This window comes from Xiphias gladius, chromosome 10 (assembly GCF_016859285.1).
Source record: "Xiphias gladius isolate SHS-SW01 ecotype Sanya breed wild chromosome 10, ASM1685928v1, whole genome shotgun sequence".
NCBI lineage: Eukaryota > Metazoa > Chordata > Actinopteri > Istiophoriformes > Xiphiidae > Xiphias > Xiphias gladius.
Window position 1 is genome coordinate 4,911,668 of NC_053409.1, and position 24,147 is coordinate 4,935,814.

The 24,147-nt window shown below is 38.9% G+C and overlaps 1 protein-coding gene across 2 annotated transcripts in view; it reads left to right on the forward strand.

Moving 5' to 3' along the window:
- crybg1a (crystallin beta-gamma domain containing 1a) overlaps positions 1 to 24,147 on the forward strand; it is a 42,252-nt gene that overhangs the window by 11,855 nt on the left and 6,250 nt on the right. Inside the window, exons 2-14 of one of the 2 annotated variants that reach the window (XM_040137250.1) lie at positions 5,575 to 5,716; positions 9,141 to 10,585; positions 11,670 to 12,787; positions 13,373 to 17,676; positions 18,433 to 18,471; positions 18,562 to 18,680; positions 19,026 to 19,203; positions 19,681 to 19,820; positions 20,387 to 20,513; positions 20,606 to 20,641; positions 22,031 to 22,188; positions 22,314 to 22,440; positions 23,574 to 23,719. In XM_040137250.1, coding sequence (XP_039993184.1) covers positions 5,575 to 5,716; positions 9,141 to 10,585; positions 11,670 to 12,787; positions 13,373 to 17,676; positions 18,433 to 18,471; positions 18,562 to 18,680; positions 19,026 to 19,203; positions 19,681 to 19,820; positions 20,387 to 20,513; positions 20,606 to 20,641; positions 22,031 to 22,188; positions 22,314 to 22,440; positions 23,574 to 23,719 — 8,079 coding nt within the window. The remainder of the gene's footprint in view (positions 1 to 5,574; positions 5,717 to 9,140; positions 10,586 to 11,669; positions 12,788 to 13,372; positions 17,677 to 18,432; positions 18,472 to 18,561; positions 18,681 to 19,025; positions 19,204 to 19,680; positions 19,821 to 20,386; positions 20,514 to 20,605; positions 20,642 to 22,030; positions 22,189 to 22,313; positions 22,441 to 23,573; positions 23,720 to 24,147) is intronic. The other variant, XM_040137251.1, reaches the window with a different exon arrangement.

Consider the following 24,147-nt stretch of genomic DNA (forward strand, 5'->3'; position numbering starts at 1 on the left):
GTGAAAAATTAGGACCATATAGTGTGAGCCTTTAGTTTTTGCTGTATTGTTCTTCAGCTTAGTGGCCGGGTGCAAGTTTCTTATTGGGCAATTTGACCCTGAACAAGCACTTAAATTAGGCAGGAGTCCAGCCATGCCCAATCTGCATCACAGCCTGTTCCTGTTGTGTACAGCAGTCAAATCCAGTGCCCGTTTTCACTGTGGTTTAGGATTTTAGTTTTCTTATAACTAAGAACAAGATATCTTACATCAACAGCTTCCAGTGACTCATTATACCCCCAATATACCCAACAGAGGGTGAGTCAGTAGTTGAAACCTTTCCATCCCTTGTTTGAGTGTATTCAGTAGCTCTACACAGGTCAGCAGGTTTGCTGAGCTAACTGAAATCTGTTTGTTTTATTTGCCTTTTTGTTCCTGAGCATTGAAAGATGAGTTTGTGTTGATTACCTTTTCTTGACACCAGCATGTCGTGTCGGTGTGGTTTTACTCTCTGGGTTGCATGAGAACCTACAGTGGATTAAATTCATGGAGGTTTGGTGGAAGTTTGTGCATGCATATGCCTGTTTAATGCCCTGCTACTTATTAGTTAATACAGCTTACATGCATACATGTATGTAACTCATGGATTGGAGTTTTACAAGTCAAGGAACAGGTTTCTCTGGCTAAATGATGTTAGACTGAAGCCCAGTGAAACAGGAAAGGGAGTTTACCACTCTTGCTGTTAACAGTCTGTTTTCTAGGTTTGTTTGTTATTTTGCTTGCCTCCCATGTTCACACTAGCTGTCAAGGTAGCAAAAAATCTCTCAAACTAGAGAGAAACAACCCACATGAGCATTTTCTTTTTTAATTTATTACATATTAGTTTTTATATCATTTTCTTCCTTTATTAAATGGAATGCAGTACAAACAGAGAGGAAATAAGGAGAAATGGATAGAGAGGGGATTACATGCAAGAAATGACCCTGGTCGGATTTGAACAGGTAACGTTATAATTTAGTGGTCAGCATACTTTAATAATTTGGGAATAACTCTTATTCCCTCTCTTGCGGAGAAAGATGAGAAATTCAATATCACTCCCATGTTTGTATGTTAAAAATGAAGCTAATCCAAGAGGCATCTTAGTTTATCATAAAAAATTAAAAGAGAGGGAAACAGCTGGCCTGACTTTGTTCATAACTAACATACCTACAAACACCTTTTAAAATCACTAATTAATGTTTGTCTCTTTTGTTTAAACAAAATGTGGTATTGTGGGAGGGTCATGTGCTGGAGTGTTTCACCTCACAATGACAAGACTCCATAAGAATAAGATCATATTTTGAAGGAAAAGTGACATCCATAGAGAATATGAATTAATGAAATATGAATTAATGAAAAAAAAAAGGTAATTTCTGCTCAGTGTTGGATGATTTGACAAATGTACCATAAGACGATGTAAATGTATCAACTATAAACCGAGATTTTGCCATACTGTTTAAACCATGATAGCTATCCCTTTAATATCTCTGGCTATATATATATCATAGGGAGCAATGTTGTAAGTAAATACGTTGCTAATATTTAATCACTGGAAATCTACTGATACCATGGCTACCCGTACTACACTCAAGATTTAACCTCTAACTTCAGCTGCTTCACACTATTTTACAGCTGTTTACTTAAGGTTTGCAGCATGAAGATGTAAACACATTACTGAGGGCACTGGTTTTGAGAATGTAGACTTACAACATTGCAACACTGATACCACCTTTATCCAGAGTCCCATCTTTCCTGGTCTCAAATTGACTGTGTTTACTAGCTGTCTTTGTAAGGATTAGATAAGGGGCCAGCTACAGTGATCGTAAGAGCAGCCAGCCAAATCAGCTTTCCTAAACTTTTTTGACATACCTTGTAATTTTCCATCTGTGTACCCTATAAAACCAAATCTTTTCTAGAAGATAAGCCTCTACCACCAGAAATCTCTGAGGAATGATGTCAGTTGCCATGGTGTATCAAAGGCATAACAGCAAATATTATATCGTTAAAATCTCATGAATTGTGTTCTCACAACAGTAGAGCTTTTGTCTACTGTCATGAGCACGCAAAAGTAGACAAAAAAAAAGAGAAGGTTCAGACAAGTTAGAACTGGCTTGTGCCTGCATGTTCATAGTGTGAGGAAGACAGATTTAACCCAACTGACTCTGTAACTTTAACAAGGTCAGGGGTTATGCTCTAATGCTTTTTTTGATAAGGATGCATAGGTTGCATTTTCCTCTCAAAATTAGCTTTGACTGTTTAGAAGATTGTTCCTGGCCTTCAACCACATGTGCTTATGGACATCCTAACTCTTTTGAAATATAGCCTTAAGGTTGTATTAGGGTCAAAGGTTGCAGAATGCAGTGATCACTTTTTCCTCTCATAGTAAGCTACACAGAATTCAAACCTTCCCGACCCTAAAACTCAGCCCTGTTTCACTGTTTGATGTGTTTGTATATATTTTATTTTTTGTTCACTTATCCGTAAAGTTTTACTTTAATGTTTAAATGCGTAGAAAGCACTTGCAGGTTGTCTTTTACATTACACCAAGATCCTTCATGCCTATTTGAAACTGAAGCTGAAAACAGTTCTTTCAGTTTTAGGCATCTATGCAATGAGCTTCAAGCTGTAGAAGCAGAGTACATTGAACCCCCTTTTGTGTATTGCCACAAAAAATACCAAAATACACAAATACCATTTGCTTTCAATGTATCTTTATTAGATCACAATGCAATGTAAATACAAGATATATTTTGCTTTTTAAACTGGAATTATACCTGTTAAGGGGTTATTGCTTAGCTGAAGCTAACCTGCAACGTCTGAAAAATGCATGATAGCTACACTGGCTATAGAGATACCATTCAGAGACCACAAGTACTGTGTCTGGTCAGCTGGGGCTGCTTGTGTTTACTCCTACAAGTTTCCTATGCCACTAGAGATCATTAATTTTCGATGACATCAAGTAAGTCGAAGAAACACACAGTATTCTTCCTTCTTTTCAATAACATTAGACAATTTTGTGATCTGGAAAACCCACTGAGTGAATGCATGACAAATCCTGATTGCCGTAGGACTATCGCACTAGTGCCATCACAGTCAATCTGTGAAATCCCACACCAGACTATAAAGCAGTTCACAGCGGGACTGTAATACCCAGTGTAAGAGCTGAGGACGCTGTTGCTTCTCTCCAACTACATGTATCAGCATGATCAGACTCTGGTGTAATTTCAATTCCGGCACAGCTAGATTTGATTGAAAGCAACAAGTCCATGCTTGTTTCATGGGGGATGTTGAGAGGCACTTTAGGAAAATGTCCTGCCTATACCTCCAATTTTTTCTCTCTCTCTCTCCTTTTTAACTCCTGCTCTCCCTCCTCATTTAAGTTAACTGGCACTCTGGATGGGGTGGCTGGTGGGCAGGCATCAGTCTTGTGGTGGTGATGGGGCTTTACTTGGCCTGGCTGGTAGGTGGAGGGAGGTCATAGAGGGTCTGGGGGCCAGTCCTCCTTTCCACTGTCTCATGCCCCCTTCCACTGGGGGATGATGCCAAATCCCTACTCCTCCCAGGAACTCAACCCCCACTGCCATCCCACCTCCTCTCCACCTAGACCATTTTAAACACACCTCTGTCTAACATCTGTCTGCTTCTTTTGCTTTAATTTATTAATATTAGTAACAAGAAGACTAATCTATCCACTATTTGTTTTCTTTCTTTTTCCCCTTTTATGTATCTATTACATTTTTGCGTTATATATTTTATGCTTCCCCTTCTGTAAAATGAAATCTACATCAGCCTCATACAAACACACAAGCATGCAGAAAATGCACATATTCTGTCCTAACAAAACCCCCATCTTATGCCCTATCCTCTAATTGATATAATGCTTGTCTCATTGAATGTACTGTATCTTAAGTCTATGTTAAGTCTTGCTTGCCTAATAACATTTTTTAAAAATTTAAAGAGGTATAGCAAAAGACAAAGAACATATGACCAAGACTGTGATATACTCATCTGTGTTAGATCATGTAAAGATCATTGAGTTTTTAATACCTACAGCAAATTACACAATCAGATGATCAGCCTGTTTTATCAAGCGGAAAGTTAAAGCTACTTAAGGTTCATATCAGGGGAAGTATGGACGATTCATCCTGCAGCTCAGCCTGCACAAGGAATGTAAATAAGGTAGAATAACTAATAACTAACTCTTGGATCTAATCGAGTAACTGCTAGTGAACATTGATTATTTAACATTTCCTCACAAAGCAAATTTTTCAGCATCACCAACTTGATATCAAAGTCTTATCGCATTTTAACAAAGACAGATGCTTCAAGCATTTTCAACTGAATCAGTTTTTGCCAGTGTTCCTGGAAAACCAATAAAGCTTTCCCCCTTGTGGGGAAACACAGTATTGTGCATACTCATGCCCTGGTGGCTGTGGCTAGAGATATGGTGCTATACTATAGGGCAGTAATGTAAAATTACTGACACATATGCCAAAAATATACTTTCATAATTCAATTATATCTTGACAGACAATATTCTGGAGTAGGTTGAAGTTCCTCTCTACTACAGCTCCTCCTATAATGTAACATGTGCAATGTTTCTGAAAAAGCAAATGCTGACATCTGGACATCTGCTCCTTGGGAATATTAATGACACCACAGCTGGAGACTGTCCGTGCTGAGCCCCTGACACGATGTCATATGACAACACTGCCTTTTAGCCACAGTACAGCATTGCAAATTTAGCACATGTATTGTTAAAATGAGGTGGACTGCTCTCTGTTACTTTGTCATTGTATTGGACTGCTCACTGCTCAGAAGACTGTTTGGTTGCAGACTGGGTGTAATTCATCTGTAAATGCTTTGAGGCAACTTAGTAACTTCAGCAGCAGAAAAACCACTCCTCCTTGACATAGATGCATCTCATCATGCCTCACAAGTGTTCTAGAATCCTCAGTGGCCCTCTAATTGCTCAGTGTGTTCGGTTTGCCCCTGGGGAATGAATGTCGTCTGTCAAGTGTCATATTGTCTTTCTCTGTGCGTTTCTCTAAGTCAATGCAGAGTCAGAATGAAATATGTCATTGCATTTAAGAACAACTAGAGGTGTCAACACCTGATAACACAAACGTGTCCTTTAAAAAGCTGAATCGGGTTTGGGTTTGAAGTTTTATTGGTATATTATTCATTACTAACATTATCCATATACAGGGGACAGCCCATGGTTCTGTATGTAACTTTTTAACCTTAACCAACACAGCTACTTATGTTGCAACTAAGCTTTTAAAGTGGTGTTTTCATGTGCTCATTGGTATATAAATTAAAAAGTATTGTACTTTCATTATTGTTTTATCTTTAATTTACTTAGTCAATTTACTTAGTCAAACTTAGTCAAACAGATATCAATCCAAATAGTTGTAAATTGTAGCTAAAAGGTTTAATGACAAGATATTTGATGAATACATAATAAAAACAAAAACATAAGCATGATACTGGGAGAAGTGAAACAAAGCTAACCCCCCAACCCCACCCTTTGTGTTTCCTGCCTCTCTCTACCAGGAGCTACGACCAGATGAGTGTTTCCACAGAGTGCAGTTTCCGGACTGAATCGGACTGGGACACTCACTTTGAGTCCACCTCCATGATCAGCTTCAACATGACTCAGCCAAACAGCCCTACTTCACCCTCCAAATTCTTCAAGGTTGGTTTGACTAAAACATTTTCACATGTATTTTCACATGTGTTGGACTGAAAACTGTTACAGATTAGTACTTTTTACTTGTACTTAACTTGAGCATTCCCATTGTATGCTACATTATACTTCTACTCAACTACTTTTGAGGCAAATGTTCTTTTTATTCCACTCCATTTATCCAACAAGTACAATTACTTTTCTGAGTAAGATTTAACATCAAAACATATGATGAACTTAGAAAATGTTATGCACTATTAGAGTTTAAACATTATAGAAAATAGTTTAAAATATCTCTACCTCAACCAGCAAGAACAGTAAAATTCTACTTACACAATCATCCATCAGCAATAATAATCCAGTGATATTATATATATATATATATAGTATAGTATAGTATAGTATATAGTATAGTGTATAGTATATAGTATAGTGTATAGTATATAGTATAGTATGTATTACTATACATACTGTACAACTAGTATTTCCATAAATGCTCAGTGTAAATAGTTCCAGAAAATGCTCACACTTGGTACTGCCCAAATTCACAGTAAAATGATGATTCCTGCACTCCAAAGTCACCACTGCTGTGACTAAAATAGTCTGTTGACCTAAGTTACAAGAACTTTATCCACATTTATAGGATACACCAGTAATGACTCAACAAATGCTACAAGGACCAAAAAGAGTAATTAGGTTACAGGTGGAAGAAAGTGGGGCAGCATACAGTAGATGGGTATGTTTTGCATACCTGAATTAGATTTCTCTGGGTAGTCTCGACTTTTCCAATAACTATTTTATGCAGGTTATATGTTTATCATAAAGGTTACATTCCACGGTACATTCATTCCTAACCTTCTTTTCCAGATTATTCTCCAGTTGCACAACTGCATGACATCACTAATTTCAGACAGTTTTCTCTCATTTTTGCCTGCAGGGGACAGTATTAAATGCTCAGTGACTAACTAGCCTGTCTTAGGTGATTGAAATAACATATTAACAGGCTGTAAAGGTGTGCTTCCCCTTTAAGATGATAGCCACATAATGTAATCCTATGGGATCCCATTGTCTTTACTTTCCATAGACTCAAACCTGTCAAACCTGCTCTCAGTGATATTTGTGTCAATGGGGGTTTTAGAAAAGATATACTGGAGTATGGCCATGTGTTTATTAAGAGTTTTCAGGAATTCAAGCATGTCATATTTAGGGTTTATTACTGTAATAAAGATTTGTACTTGCATTAAGTTTATAGCTGAAAGAAACACCATAAACTAATTTTGTTTACATTTTGGCATAAAAGATCCAATGCCCTGCAGTATTTAACAGTAATTTAGATCAACATCATTGTTCCTGTGTGTGACTTTATTATTATCTGCTGCTGAGATCAGAGAATGAAGCAGAGCTTTGACTGACCGATAAGGAAGTGGGCCAAAATGCACGTAGATATGGTACTATATCTCCACCTACCTGTCAGTTATCATTGCTATGAGTAAATACAAGGGAAATGCTTAGTGGAGAGCTAATACTACAGTAGTAGCTTTGCATAGAGGGATGACAAGTAGCCATTCAAGACTTAAGCATACACTGGACACAAGATACTTAATCTATCCTTTTTTTTAATGTACTCTGCTTCAACAAGGTGGATTTGTGAATGAGTCAAAACAACCTGGAGGTACAGTATCACACTTTGACTACATATTACCGCAAAAACAATACTAGATTAGGCCAGGATATTCAGTTACGTTTCTGTATTTCATTCTATTTAGACATGAACTGGAAAACCCGACCGCGGGCTGGTTTTACCGGCTGTTTGCTCAGTGAAATTATGTGAATGTTCGACAGTGTGGTGACTGGGTTTTTTTAACAGAAAATTGCTGTTTGGAAAGTACTCTGGAAATACTCAGGTTTAACTCTCAGAACAGTTAAGATAAATGCTACTTGGATTGCACATGTATTTACTTACTCTTAAAGCACTGAATCATGGAACGTTTGACCCATGTCACTGTATAGTTTGTATTTAAATTATAGTTTTAATTTAGTAGTCTTAACTGGTACAATCTGAATTCTTCTTAAATAAAGGCACAGGTGTCCTATTGATTTCTTCAGCTTTAGAATGAGCAAGGGGGGGTGGGGGGTTTTGTGGGGGGTGTCTCTAGCAGGCCTATCCACACCCTTTCAGTTTGACTGGATTGTGAATTTCTTTTGCTTGTTTGCCATGTGAACAGTCTTTCACAATATGTCTTTTCACACTGTTGCTGTGATGCAAATGGCCATGCCCTCAAGTCAGACACTTTGTACAGAGCTGGTATACTTAACTGTAGAAAAACACAGGTAACTGCGGCACACACTGTGGTTCATGCTTCTTGTCTTAACATGTGCTCTTTATACTTCGACTACAGTTTTGCATGGTGTGTGTTATGGCAGTATGGTGTTTTTTCCTTTGTGTCAGGTCCTTGTGGCTGTGATGTAAATCCTGTTAAAAAGTTTCATGGACACATTAAGATGTGGTTTATATTGACTACACAAGTATTTTGAAGTCACTGCTGCCATTTCACTATGTAACCTACTTTAATGTTAGATAATAATGCAGTTCTCATTGATTATTAGTCTCTTTTCAGACCTAAGCCTGTCTTGTTCGACTTAATTTCTTTCGTGTTTATGTGCAGTTAGTAGTGCTGTTAAAATGACCCTTGAGCTAAGCATGAAAGAAGTTTTATATCTGTCTAGTTAGTCATCTCACCACACCCTTATTGTTTTACCAGTGTGTTGTTATTTGCACCAGGGAGTCTGGATTTAACCTGACTTTTTTACTAAGGATTAGAAAATATACAATATTTTTGAGAAAGAAGAAAGAAAAGAAAAGACACCAGGCAAAACAATACAGACTGATCATTCAGTCATCATTCACTTTTGGTGATTCCCATACTCCAATATACTTTCATTTCTTAAGGCATAATTCTATCTGTTACATAAGTTCAAGTACATGTGTTTGTCTTTTTTTTCATAAAGTTTTTTTCTAGATCTTTTCGTAGCTCTTCTTCCCATCTTTTGCTAACTTGTACATCTTTATCTTGTCCCTGTTATAAAGTGTTGTATATGCTTTTATTTCGATTTTTACATTAGTTATTGCATTATTTTTACAGTTGAATATGTGGGTGCAGGTAATTTATCGACTTCCCCCTATTTTCGAAATTGTGTAATTAACTTCTAGCCTTTCTTAAGAGATATCTTAAAAATGTGATTATGGTAGTCAATATTAATTGCAGTTCCACAAAGGAAATGCATGGTAAATTACGTCCATTTTTCTTGCTTTCAGCTTTCAGCTGCCTATCTGTTGAAGAGCATACTTTTTAGTTTTCAAAAAGGGTGTGCTTGCTGCTCTCCCCACCTCAATATTTTTCTTTCTGTCTGCTTTTTGGCTCTCCTCTTATAGAATTCGGAGGAGAAGAGGGGAGTGTTTGATCGTCTCAGCAGCTTCTTCAACTCCAGGAGAAAGAAGAGCAGTAGTAGGCATCATTCAGAGAGCTCCACCGATGCAAGTTCCCCAATATCCCCTTCTCCACGTTCACCCAAGTCTCAACAGGAGGAGGGACAAAAGACTTCAACTCCTTCTCAAAAAGAAAGTGAGCTAACATGGACACATTACGGTGAGACCGGAACAGGAGCAGAGCGTGGTTACACCCTCAGCCAAAGCTCAAGTCCCAGTGCCTCAAGCATGGTTTCTCTGTTGACAGATGAAGCAGAGCTCCCATTCGCAGACAGTAACAGCAGTGGTCGAAGCAGTGTGAGGGAGGTGAATGCGTGCAGGGTCAGCACAGCCAGCGGTGAAAGGAATTCTGGGAATGTGACCCCCACCACTCTGGACCTTGCTACTACCACTCATCCAAGTGCTGAATCAAGCTCAGAAATAGGATTTGTAGAGTCAGTGGTGGAGGAAAAAAGCAAGAGACTGCAGGTTAATTTACAAGAAAGGATCCTGAAAAATACAGAGGGTTCCAGTGAGGACAGTACAGTTAGCCCGACCACACTGATGTCATTTAATAACCCCCTTTCCAAGACAGCTGAGGTTCCAAAATCACCTAACTTAAGTTCTATAAGCTTAGCATCAAAGAAAACCAACCAAAAAGTTAGAGAGATGGGGCACTGTACTGCCCTAACAGGAATAACATTAGGCCCTCAGTCGTCCACCTCACACGTCATCACAACTCAACAGGAAGATGAAAACTCTCTAGACACAGAGACTGAAAACTCAGGAGCCAGGAGGAGGGCTCAGATATTCTGTGGGGAAACTACAGCCACGGCATGGAGCCCTTCACCTGAGAAAGAGGAAATACCCAGAGGTGATTCTCCTCTCCAACTCCACAAAGCCATATGGGTGGAAACACACCTGGGAGAGGAGGAGGAAGGGGAGAGGGAGGGGGATAAAGAGCAGGACATAATGGAAGAAGGGGAGGAGGGCTTTAGAGCAGATTCACCTCCAGTGTTGGCTATACCTGTTACAGTAATTCCTGAGGATGAGCCCATCACTCAGGGAACTGCAGATAGCCCCTCTACCCCCTCAGAGACTTTGCCGCCCAGTGGCAGCTTGCCAGAATCAGCCATCTCCTTGGCACTGACTACAGGGGAGTTCCAAACAACCGCACCACAGTCAGAGGAGCCTGACACTGGCAGGGAATCAAAGCATAGTTACCTTCAGGAGAAACACAGATCGAGAAAAATTCGTGTTACGCGCAAGACTGTGAATCTGCCGTCAAAGCACAAAGTTTTTGCCCAGAAGGTGTATGTTAGCCCGGAGTCAAGTTTGGACGGGAATGAACCGACAGGAGAGGAATACAGAGACTCAACTTCAAAGACTCCAGATACAACAGAAGTGAAACAGTGAGTATCTGTCTATTTTAATTTTTTGTGGTTATTGTTTAATAGCCCCTTTGATCCTGGGAGAAATAGAAAGCAGGGAGGCTAAAGAGAGCTAAGTTGGCATGCAACTTGGGTTCTGAGTACCCATGATCTGTTGTACCAGAGGACAACAATGCAAGCTAAACCTGCACTTAGGCACAGAAATATTCACATACAATTCATCGAATCATACAAAAACTGTTGAAGTTTATCCATAAAACACTGTAGATTATGCCAAAAAAATAATCGTTACTCACTAAAAAATAAATGTAGTAATAATCAGGATTTCTTTTTTTCATTTTGTCAAGATTCAGTTGAAATGAAGGTCACCTTTGCTGTGTTTACCTATGGTGTATATTCACTGCCAGAATAAGTTAGTTATTACAGAACTTGACAGGCAACTGGCAACTACTACATACACTTGAGACATATGGCTATAGAAAAAAGGCATGGCATTTATGCAGATACTGTTCTCAAAATAATAAAGAATGATTAGTGGTAGGGACATGAAAATACCTTGTAAATTTTTGAGTTACGTCATGCATGAAAAATACCTGAATACTGGGAGTGATTTATGGTCTCAGAACCACTGCAGAGAGATTCTCAGCATAGCTTAAGTTTGAACATACAGAATTTTAACTGTAGTTGTTAATCTAAAAATAAAGGGACAATTTTAAAAATATCAACTTGCTGAGAATTAGATGAGAAAATTTATACCACACACACGTCCGCATGCTAAATATGTAGCTACAGCCAGTAGTCGTTTAGCTTAGCTTAGCATAAAGACTGGAAACAGAATGAAATGTAGTATTCATTGTTTCTAGTTGTGGAAGAAGTATTCAGATCATACTCGAGTCAAAGTAGCAATACTACACCATAAAAAATACTCAATTACAAGTAAAAAACCTTACCTTTACTTAATATGCCGATCACATGTTTTATATGTTAAATCTTGATGTGAAAAGTAACTTGAATAGTAATTACTAATTTACAGACTATTTGGTTATAGGGGTTATTTTAAAATATTTGTGTTAATGCTTCCCTCTCTCTGTCTCTTTCTTGACAGAATACCAAGACTCCAAAACGACAACAATGCAGATCTCAAAGAAGTCAACCTTGAGCCATTCAAAACAACAGATGAGACTACACTCTCTAACACAGATACTCCTGAACTTCTAGTTAAAGAAAAAAGTGACACTGAGGCCTCTGACTTTGATAATAACTCTGCTCCCTCGGACATGCACAAAGCAAAGTCACGAGCATTGGGGTCTGTGGTAAGAGCCCAAGAGACCAACCAGCCTATACCCTCTAAACGAGGGCTTAAAGCAGCAACAGAAAGTCATCATAGCACAGCAAGTGGAGCACAGACCCCATCCTCTACAGCTGGAAGTAAGGCCAAAAATGTCACAACAAAGGCAAAGGGCTCCACAGAGGGCACAAATGTGGGAACTTCTAGTGATATCCCACTACAGAGGGAACATAGCAATGAGAAAACTGTTTCTATATTACCAACAATAAAAGACCAAAGCACTAACAGTTCCTCAAGTGTAATGAGTTCAAAGTCTAAAATCCCCAAAAGGTCAACATCAGATAATGATGTGAAATCACCATTGACAACAGATAAAATATCAGTGACTGATGCCTCAGCAGTCACTTCCAAATTGCAAAAGCAACTTAGAATCCATGAATCTTTGAAATCTCAGGTCACTACATTTAAAGCTGGCAGGAAACCAAGTTTTGAAGAAGCTAGGGGAGGGAAATCTGTGTCAGGAGACATTTCTCCCGCAAAAAACACATACAAAACAGAAATAAAGCTTACTAAAGAAAAGTCAGATGAGGACATTGGCTATATAAACCTGGTAAATGGTGTGGAGAAAGATTGTAGGGAGAGTAGTGTTAAAACAGGACACCCACTTGACAGGGAATGCCTTGATATTAAAAAACAGCCACAGAACCATCTGGAGAGTAATGCATCCTTGGCATCAAAGACTCGGTTGCCCATTTCATCTCCAACAAAAAAGAAGAATGATGATATAACAAAAACCAGTGGCAACAGCTATAAAAAAATTTCATCTCGTCATACAGACTCAGACAGAACCAAGAGTCCAGACCAGCAAGAAGTACCTCCTGGAAAGAGACTTGGTAGTGACATACCTTTCCCGCTACCTGAAAGTCCCAAGAAAGGTAAGACACGACTCTAAATCTGTCAGTTCCAGTACTGTTTACATCATCATTATAACTAAATCCTTTTAGCTACTCTGTTGATGGTGAATGAAAGATAAACTTTGTAGACACACTTAAATTTGAGGTTTGAAAATTGTAAATGTTTTAAAGGTATAGTTTGACTTTTTTGGAAATATGCTTATTTGCCTTCTTGCTCAGAATTAAATGAGAACTTTGATAATACTTTCTTGACGTATGGTAAACATAAAGCTGCATCTAGGAGCTAGTTAAGCTTAGCTTCACTTAAAGACTGGAAACGGAAGGAAACAGCTAGCCCGGTTCTGTCCAAACATAACAAAATCTACCTAACAGCCCCTATAAAGCTCACTATTTAACGTGTTATATTTTGTTTGTTTAATCTGCACAAAAACTGTGCCCAGCCAAGACATAGTCTGGCACACAATTTTCATCTATGTATTGGCAAGAAAGCAAAGTAGCTTATTTCCCAAATTGTTGAACGATTCCTTTAAGGCATTTATGCCTTCTCAGATTGTTTTTTTTTTTTTTTTTTTTTTGTAAAAACATGTGTGTTTGTGTTTCCAACAGGAGGCATGCTGTTCACAAAACCCTCCAAACACCTCTCTAAAAGAAGCATTAGCCATGAAGAGAATGACAATTACACCTCATGTGTCTCTCCATCTCCCAACAAGCAAGAGAAAATAGTCTCATCAAGGCTCTCTAAACAGAGTGAAAACATCAAACAACACCAAAAGAGTCCAGTAAAGGATTCAGCTGATCCTTCATCATCTGTGAGCAAGCTTCCGACACGGGGACAGAGAAGCTCCAACAAAGTAAAACTCAGGAAACCTCAACATTCCCTAACTGAGAATTCCGCAAGCAAATCTACGTCTAAACAGGACTCCAAACAGAAGACTGATACAGAGATAGCTGTCAAAGCATCTGGCAGTATTGTAGCGGATCAAGTGAAAGACAGATCCAGCGATGACAGATTTGAATTCAAGTTTGTGTCTACAGAGAAAGAAAATCACATTATAAAACTCACAGACAAACAGTCCAGTACCTGTGAAATCAAACTGGAAGGAGACGAGACAAAAAAATTAGAAAGCATAACCAGTCCTTCAACTCAAGACATTTCTAAAATCCGGCCAATAAAAAACAATGACGCGATTATCACAGCAAACGCTCAGTTAGAAGTAGCAGACCCAGTATCTAAGTTATTGCCTCATAGTGAGGTTATTAAAGCAGTTCCAGCTCATTTACCAGTTGCTGATGTAAATAATGCTGAGACAGATAGCCAGGGAAGACAACATGAAGCTACACAACAAGCAAAAATGGAGTCTTCACCTGAAAATGTATCTCACATACAAAGTAACATCACACAGAAACAGCAAACACTGCTATTACTAGAAACTTCTCCAGAAGAAGTGGACATTTTAGAGACAACCCAGATAATAAGTAACATAAAACCAGATTTAATCCAGGAGACAGAGCCAAATTCTGAAGTGTTGGCTCAGGACACAATACTAGCTCATAAGGATGTAACTGATATGTCGGCCAAACCTGTTGTGGGTGACAGCATATACTATGACATAATGACCCATTCTGATGAGGAAGGTGTTATGCCCGTTAATGTTTCCCTTAAAGCAACAACTGAGGTCACTGCTAAAGAAGATGATACCAGAAATAGTCTTCCTGAAAATTTGGCCTTGAAAGACCAAGATGCTGAGCCAAAAACCACAAATGTAATTCTTGAAAATGATAAATTGCCCTCCCCATTAGGCATAGATTCAGGGAAAATTTTTGAGGTGAAGGAGATTAAAGAGGAGGTTGGCAGGAAACCACCAGAGGCTTTGGACAGTCACACAAAGACTGTGACTGTTTCTGAATTGCCCAAGAATGTTGAAAATAAACTGGACAAAGAGCCTCTTTTATGGGTATCAGAATTTGAAAGACCAGAGAGAGACCCAAAACCAAATGAAAAGCTGAATGACACAGCACTGGAAAGCACTGATTCACAGAGCAGTTGCAAAGAAGAGCTCAAGGGCATAACCACTGAAGCTGAAGCAGGGAAAGACATTACAAAACCAGAGAAGCCATATGATCTATCATCAGAGGAGAAATGTTTACAACCTGACTCAGAGGAGGGACCACAGATGGTAGTTGCAGATGCCCTGGAAGAGAAGAGGACAGAGGCAGAGCAAGCCAGAAGTGTGCTCCTTGAAACTACGGCCAGTGTGGTCAGTTCAAAACATGAATGTGAGATCCTTTTGAAAGAAAATGCAAAGAGTGGCAGTAACGAAACAAATCAAGCAGAGCAGCAGATGATGGCATCAACAGTGAAAAATGAACAGGAGCCCAAACTACTTCTAACCAAAGATGAGGTCAAGAACAACAACGCAAATGAGGACGACAAGCATGCTAATGATGTCAAGGAAAGCCAAACTCCAGAAATAAAAGCCATACGCACTAAAATGCAGGGTTTTGGAGGTAATAAAAAAGAGATGAGTTTACCAAATGAGATTTCAAATGAGACTGCTGAATCTGAAGTTAGCAACCAAGAGGACAAGAAGGCCTTAATTGCTTTAGACCAAGATGAAGATATTAAAAAAACTGAGGAAAGTGGTAATCGATGGGCAGAATCCAAATGTCCAAATACTAACCTAGAACAGAAACCTGAGGCAGAAAAAGCTTCAGAGAAGACTGCAGAAAGTCATATTTTACAAATGGATTCAACTCAAGAACAATTAACAGAAACCACTGAAGCTCAGAGTGCAAAAGGCACTGAAGAAAAGACTGAGGCAAAGAATTCATCAGTAAAGAGTTTGGTGAGTGAGACGGCAATTGTGAATGCTGACAGTGAAGTTAGAATCCCACAAGACCATGGGTCCACAATTGCTGGAGATGGTGAGAACATAACAAAACCAGATAAAAAAAAATCACCAGAATCCAAATGTCCAAACTGTACGTTAGATCAAGAAACAGATACAATTCAAGAACTAAAGAAAAACAAGTTGACAAAATCCAAATGTCCAAAACAGGAACCGGATATAGTAAGAACAGGGAAGACATCAGAAAGACAAATTCAAGAACTAAGGGTTGAAAGCACCAAAACTCAGAAAGCTGTGGGAGAAAAAGAGAAGACTGACACAAAGCATTCAACAATAAAGAGTTTGGTGAATGAGATTGTAATTGTGAACATTAACTCTGAAGTTAGTACCCAAAAAGACCAGAAGTCCTCAGTTGTGAGAGATGAACATGTGGAGATTAAGAAACCACAAAAAAACACTGATCAATCCACACATTCCAAAGCTCCAAATGGTAACCAAGAAACGGAACCAAAGACTATAACAAAAGAATCCATAGAGACAACAGAAGATGGCAAATTACCTGAAAAATCAAGTGTTTCCACAACTGATAAAGTACGTAGTAAGAGTGATAAGATACAGAAACAGAAAATCTTCATTAAAGAATGTGGTCAAGGTGAGAATGAAGTGAAGAAGCAAGGGTATCAGCTGAGAAATGCATCAAAGATAGATGTCAAACAGGAGTCGAAACGCATTTTTGTAAAAGATGCATGTAGCAAAAAAGTTGGTGGAGAACAGAAGGAATCCAGTGTTATTTTAGATGAAATATCCATTAGTACTGACGCTCAGAAGAATGATGAAGACATTAAAGAAAAAATAAAAACAGATTGTTGTTTAAAACAGGAATTGCACACTTTAAGAAAGGAGAACATCCTAAACTGTAGTGATTCACAAAAACCCACAAAGCCAGCACTCAATGACAGTTCGTTTCCTGCTACAGTGAAACCATCCACTCCATCTCAAAGTCTTCAACTAAAGAGGGAATCTCCATCTTGCTGGTTGGATGTGGAACATCATCAAAAACAGAAGAAGGAAGACAAAAAAAGACTAAATGCGTCAGCCAGTGCAGATGAATCTCTTGAGCCTGATGACTTTGATGATTTTATCAGGAGCATTAAGGAGGATGGAATTCCTTTCTCACTACCTCCAAAGAGGCACATTCGTAAAAAGTCCCAATCTCCACCTTTTGTCATGCCAGCCATCAAGGAGAACCATTTTGAGAGAACATTTGATCCTGAGGAATTCCAGTTTGGTTTAAGGAAAAATAGCAAAGGTTTTAGGGATCCTTCACCAGCTATGGTGATAAAACAAAAAGCAGCCAATAGGGAAGGATGGAACCTGGAAAAACATGCACAAGACAATGCCCTACCCACACCTAGAGACAAAAATAAATCACTTGATGAGGTGGAAGGAAAAGGTGGAGTCAAAGAGGGGACCATAGCTGAAGCAAGAAAAGAAGAAAGCAGTGGAGAGGAGCCTGGGAAGTTTACATCAAGACTTGAAAGGATCTCTATCCTCCCCATCCTACTGAGTTCCTCCAGGAAGACCAAAGAGGAAACTACCTCTACCTCAAATAGCTTATTTTCATCTAATCAACAACAAGACCAGCCCTCTCTTGGAAACCAAGGTGGTGTTGATTCACCTCTGTCTGGCGTTGGAGTAGATAAGCAGGGCGTGAAAAGTATGGATGAATGCCCACCTGTGGGTGGTGGTATAGGTACAGTTAGTGAGTCGGCACTTAGCCCCTCCTCTCCTCCTCCTCTACCCACGTTCTCAGAGATAAAGCTGCCCGATCATTCAGAGAAATACCTCAAGAAGAAAAAAAGAGAATCTGAGGCCTCCCACAGCTCTAAACACACGAATAAAACTAAACTGAATCCTGAGGGGAGTACTGTTATGGATCAGGCCTTAATAGCAGGAATACCTATTGAGGATGTGGGCCTGAAGGGTCCTGCGGCACTACCTCCATCCACCAACGACACCCAGCGGAATTCTCATACTGGACTTTCTACTATTAAGACAAATGTAAGTATTTGAATATTTTAAATGAAGAGCTCTATAGAAATGATGGAAAAATAACACCCCAAAGCCTGAATGGGTTTTGACATGCTTTGCAGTCATCAATCATTTGCAAGTGAGGACAGGAGAATTGGACCATGTCCTCAGTCTGGAATTTTTCACAGGAAATCTTTGCCAAGATCAGCTCATCTGAAGCTCTGCTGTCACATCATGATAAAATTTTAGCATCAATGTGCAAATACAGCAGAATTATGCGAAAACATTTTTGTGTTTAGATGAATACAATGTACACTACAATACATGCTACACAAGAAGTGTTTATTTGTCTCCCTTAAGACCAAAGGGCATGAAAGGACAATTGCTCTAGTTTCTTCTAATCCAAATTAATATTTTACCTCAGTGATATCCAAATATGGGTACTTGTACACCAGGGGTACTTCTGCAGTTGCTAAGTGGTACGTGGAAAGACTAATTGGGGAAAAAATAGAAATTATGATTTGATTAATAAAAACGCTGCTAGCTGTAACACCTGAAAACTACTGTATGTGTTGCACTTTAGAGTGCATGAAAACTAGTAGTTTACAACTAGTAATGGAGAGATGTTTTGAATATTTAGCTAAAGGTAAGGGATTAATGGTTGAAATTGTCAGCTAAGTGAAAAAATCAATTTAAATTTATGGAAAAACAGTTGAAATAGTTGACTGAAATCTTTTTGGAAACACAAGTTCAAGTTCAAAACCGAAATGTTACATTTCCTCACAGATACCTGCAGTAAGAGGGTTCCACAAAAGGCCTGGAAAGGTATGATTAAATGTTGTTCACACACATTTTTGATAACATTTTGCATGGAAAAACACATTGTTGCAATGAAATTTATATTTCTTGATTCAGATTGTCATACATGAACATGCTCAGTTTGGGGGCGAAGCATTGGAGTTCTACTGTGATGTAGAAGATGCCACCACGATGAAGCTGTCACCTGTTATCTCAGTCAGAGTCATCAGAGGATGGTAACGGTCTTGTTGCTAGTTAAAGTCAATATGAGAAAATTATTTTCTGTTCTTTATGGTGGCTGTGTAACTGATAAATATTATAATCTAAATAACTATTAAGGTAATGTGACTAAACATTGTACTTTTCCCTGCAAATCTGCCTGTTCTAGTTTTAGAGTATTTCAGAGCTCCATGATCCTTTCAGCTTGGTTTCTGAAAATCCCTGTTTTGTTCTCCAATTCCATGTGTTCTCTGCGTTTCCATAAGCATGTACTAATCTTCAGTGATGTAGTTATTAAACTATCCCTGTGACTATTCACACGTTAACATTAATGAAAAAAGTCTCTCTCTTCATCTCTTTAGCTGGCTTTTCTATGAAAAACCTGGCTTCCAGGGGCGTATAGTAGCCCTTGAAGAAGGTCCTGCGGAGCACATAGTGAATATATGGGCAGATGAGGGAACTGCAAAAACGCTGGACCAGAGTGGTCAGCCTGTTCCAACAGCACCTATGGTCATAGGTTCTCTCCGATTGGCAGTTAGAGTAAGTTACCCTGTTTGATTTGTCAGTCTGTCATATTGCATCCATATTGTTATCGTTACTGTTTGTCCTGTAATGTGATCACTTCGTGTGATCTGGCTGGGTATTGAACCTCAGTGTTTTTTTTATATCAATCATCAAGCATATCGGGCAACAGTATTGAAAATGTCTATTACCAAAAGCTGACATCAAATGCTTGCTCAGATTAATGCTCTTCCTGAGTTGTTCTCAGTTCTTTGATCAGACATTTTCTGATTTAATAATATTTTTGCCAGTTCTACATTGTATTTTATGTAAGTGGAGTTTTCATATTTAGATTTAACATTAGAAAAGTTTGGCTTCTTTTGTTAAGTATTAAAAAGTTTTTGAAATTTTTTTATATTACTCGAAGTGCAGGATCAATAAAATTATAGCTCATGTATCCCTACGCAAACAAGGCAATATTCTCACACAATTTTATTTTTATTTTGTGTTGTATAGGATTATAGCATACCCCGGATTGACCTGTTTACAGAAGTGAATGGGTTGGGGAGGATGTCATCTTACTGTGACGACGCTGTAGAGATTGGCTCCTACGGGATCCTGCAGACCACTGGCTCCATTAAGGTCCATTCTGGAGTGTAAGTTAAGCTGTGTACCTACTCCAGTTGCTGTTATTATGTCACTCATTTAAAGTAACATCCCAGGTACTGTACTGTATATATAATGTTGAATAAGTTGCCTTGAGTGTTCTAGTTTGGGTAATAGGTAATAGTGCCTAGTATATTTCATCTTTCATTTTCATTGCTGTTGGCAACCCTGCAGCTAACTAGCAATTTTAAAGGTCCCAAAGGTGAAAACTTTCGGGAGACTGCACGGGAAAGGGTCTGTGTGCAACATCTGTTTTCTGTCTATGAAGGAATGCAAGTTGCAGGCTAGAACTTGTGGTTGTCATAGTTTTAACTGCTGCTGAATACTGATGGTTAGCACTTACATTTTTAACTAGCTCATGGTGTAGAGAGTGAAAGCACTGATTTTAGTACCTTCATTATGTAATAGGATAAGACAGGTTTGTCTCTCTGAAGTACTGTGAAGAAAAAGTCACTAAATGGTCATGCACTCGTGTTAATTGAATTGAATAAGCTACCCTGCTAACCTTTCCTCTTTTTCTCACCCTCTCTCCAATGTTGTCTCTGTGTATCTTTAGCTGGCTGGTGTATACTGATCCAAGCTTTGAAGGTTTTGTAGGAGTGCTGGAGGTGGGCGAGTATTGCTGCCCAGAGAACTGGGGTTTCTCTGAGCCCTTCATTGGGTCTCTCAGACCCCTCCGAATGGTACGGTACATGAAGTATCGATATATGTTTTTACTATACTGTCATTTTTACGATTGTCTTTGTCTGAAAAAATGTGTGTCTCTCCATTTCAGGGAGCAATAAGGGTGGAGCATCCTCATGAAGTCAAGGTTTGTTCTGCATTACATTACAACTCTTGCATCTATCAATATCGGCTTTTTACAGAAATGCACAGAGTTCTGTGAAGGCAAGGCTGAGTATATTTGAGTCTTTTGTCAAATTGACTGCAAAGATAAGCGGGTCACTATGTGATTTCAAAGTAGTTGTGACTGTAATTTCAAGTTCAGCCAGTAAATTACCCAAAATATGTTGTTCACTCTCATGAGTTACGAATCAGGAGCTAACAACATTTTTCAAGCAAAATATTCCAGGAACTATGGAACAAGAGTAATTAAACTAAGTCCACTTTGTGCATTCTTGTTTGTGTTCCCATCTGAAGAACCAAGCATTAGGCAAATAAGTCAGATGACAAGATTGATAAACAACAGTGGCATTTGAAATTTTCTCACACAAAGAATCAACAACGCAGATTCATCCTGTTCCTTGTATTTACTATTGCGTGACTCTGATGTTTGAGTGGGATGTGATAAATTAATAAGCAGGAGACATGCAGAGGTGGAAAAGGAATGTAAAATCTCTAGAACACCACTGTGTCTCCACAGCAGATGACTTGTTTGATGTTTATTTATTTTTTAGTACATGAAAACAGTGAAACTACCTTGTTCATTTGTTTCTCTTATCTCTCTCTAATTCCCTGGCTAGCTTGACCCTTGCTCCCTCTTTTACACTCTCTCTGTTTTACTATCTGTCCCCATCTCTCTCCTTTTTTTAAACTAGTAGGGAAGCCAACAACATAACTAACATTTTAATGTCCCTTCGTCCTGTTTACGTTGTAGCAAATGCTGTGTCTTTGTTTGACCAATCAGAGATGGTCAACACTACAAACTCCTTCCCGATAATTCCTGAACAATTATAAAGTGCTACCCCCAGCGCAGGGACTTGTTTTACACCTCAAACTGTCCTACAGGAACTAAAATCAGTCCCTAGCTCCTTCGGTTGAAACACACATAATGTCCCTGAGTCTCTCAAAGGGTTTCCTGGGAAAGGAAAGTTCCACTGTAGGAACTTTCCTGGGAAAGTTCCTGCAGTGGGAAGACTATACGTATCCTAGATACAGCTCAAGGAAGAGAAGGCTCAAGGAAATAACAGCATATCCAAGCACTTTTTTACATTGTACCTCTAGTATGCTGAAAGCTCTAGCCTAAAGTATGTATTGTGTAGCCTATGTACCTTACATTGGTAGATTGACAAATGTGAGATACAGTATGTTAAGATATATTTTGTTTTTCACTGTGATCTGTGGAATGAATGACATTCTGCCCTGGGAAAGGAATCGGCCAAAAACACATGTAGGGGCACAAACTCATATAAACATGTATAAGGCCTCTGTCTGCAGCTGAGACTTATTTTTAACTCCTTCCTCTCCTTCTCTCATCCAGGCCTTAGTGTTTGAGAAGCCCAACTTTGATGGAGAGTGCATAGAGGTGGACAGTGATGTGTACAATTTGCAAGAACAGGAAGAAGAGGAAACAGACAAACCTGACGAGAATAAGAAGACAATGCCAACAGTGGGGTCTATAAAGATACTTGGTGGTCTGTGAGTATCTGATTGCGTTAATAAGAAATCCACCACTCTCTCTTTCTTTCTGGTGGTTATTCTATATATAGTTAATATTTAATATAATGAATATTAAGTAACATTTCTTTGTCTTGTCCTTGTAGCTGGTTGGGCTATCAAGAGGCAGACTTTGAGGGCCAACAGTACATCCTGGAAGAGGGGGAGTATCCTTACTGCAGTGACTGGGGAGGATGTGAAAATGGGCTCCTGTCACTTCGGCCTATATGCACAGTAAGTATCACCTGAAATATTAACCTGCAAGATCTTTGTTTGATCTCGTTTCTATATTTGGCACAAAGCACAGATTTTCACTTCTCCTTCCACAGTTCCCTGATTCAATTGAATTCAGTTCAAATCAATATCATTCAGCTTTATTTATATAGCGCCAACTCATAACAGAGGTTATCTCAGTGCACTTTTCATATAGAGCAGGTATAGACTGTGCTCTTTATAGTTATATCTACAGAGACCCAACATTACCCCCTGAGCAAGCACTTGGCAACAGCGGCAAGGAAAAACCCCTATTTAGCAGGTAGAAACTTGATATAATAATAATAATAATTAAACTAATAATTATTATAATAGGGCCAATAATAAGACTAATGATAATAATAATAATAATAATAATCAGACTAAATATAGTAATGATAATAATAATAATTGAAGCAGTGTGTGTTGAGCAGTATCCTGAGGGCAGTAGGTGTTTTTGCAGTTAAAGATCCAGACTCTGCAGCTCCAAATGGCAGAAATACCTGCAGAAAGTGACAGTAGGGGAGAGACAAGAAAGCACAAGGGAGAGAGACACCCTCTCCAGTTAAACGTGGAGAGGGTGTCTGCCTCCCAGACTCAGACTGGAAGATGGTTCCAGAGTAGAGGAGCCTGGTAACTGAAGGCTCTGCCTCCCCATTCTACTTTTTTAGACTGTAGGAACCACACGCAAGCCTGCATTCTGGGAGTGCAGTGTTCTAGTGGGGTAATAGGGTACTATGAGCTCTTTAAGATATGGTTGTGCCTGACCATTAAGGGCTTTGTAGGGGAGGAGGAGGATCTTGAATTCTATTCTTGATTTTACAGGAAGTCAGTGCAGAGAAGCAAACAGTATTCACGCTTCAGCATTCCGGATCAGCTGGAGAGTATTCAAAGACTTGTTGCGACAGCCTGATAATAAGGAATTACAAAAATCCAGCCTAGAAGTCATCATTTAAATGGTGCCCTACCTTCTTCTATTGATACTAAAAGAACTTGAAACATAAAAAACTTAATTTCTTGTATGCCTGAGTTTATTCCTGGACAATGAGGCACTTGAAATGAGATAACTGGCTTTTCACTTTTTAATTATTTTACTGTGTTATTATCTTCCCAAGGATTTCCTATCTCCACATGTTAAACTGTTCAGCGAACGGAACTTTGATGAGCTGGGGCTCAACATGGACTTGCTGGGTCCCGTCCTCAACATGGAGGACGTTGGCCATGGTATCAAAACCCAGTCTGTCAGCGTTTTAGGTGGAGTGTAAGTCAAACTGCAAAAAAAACCCCAAAACGAAAACAACGATGACTTGTGAGGTTAAATTTCATAACGAAGGAGGGAAACATTTTATCTCTTTGACGTACATGCCCTTACAGTTGTTGGGTGTGTGCTTCTCACCTTACAGACATGACTGAGGTTTCTGTTACTGTACACGCAGACATGCACACACATACAGCTCTAGAGGATACATTTATGAATAATCTAGTGTAATTGATCCATTTGTGATATGTCAGGTTTTACAAAGGATGAAAAAATGCTTCCATCTCTTGAAGGCAAGGATTTACACTGATGGTAATTATTTAAAAAAAAAGTGAATTTGTAGTTACTATTACAGATACATGTACATTACAAGCTTCTTTCAGAAGAACTGTACAGTACATACTGTACAGTTTGTGAAATTACAGTAAAGT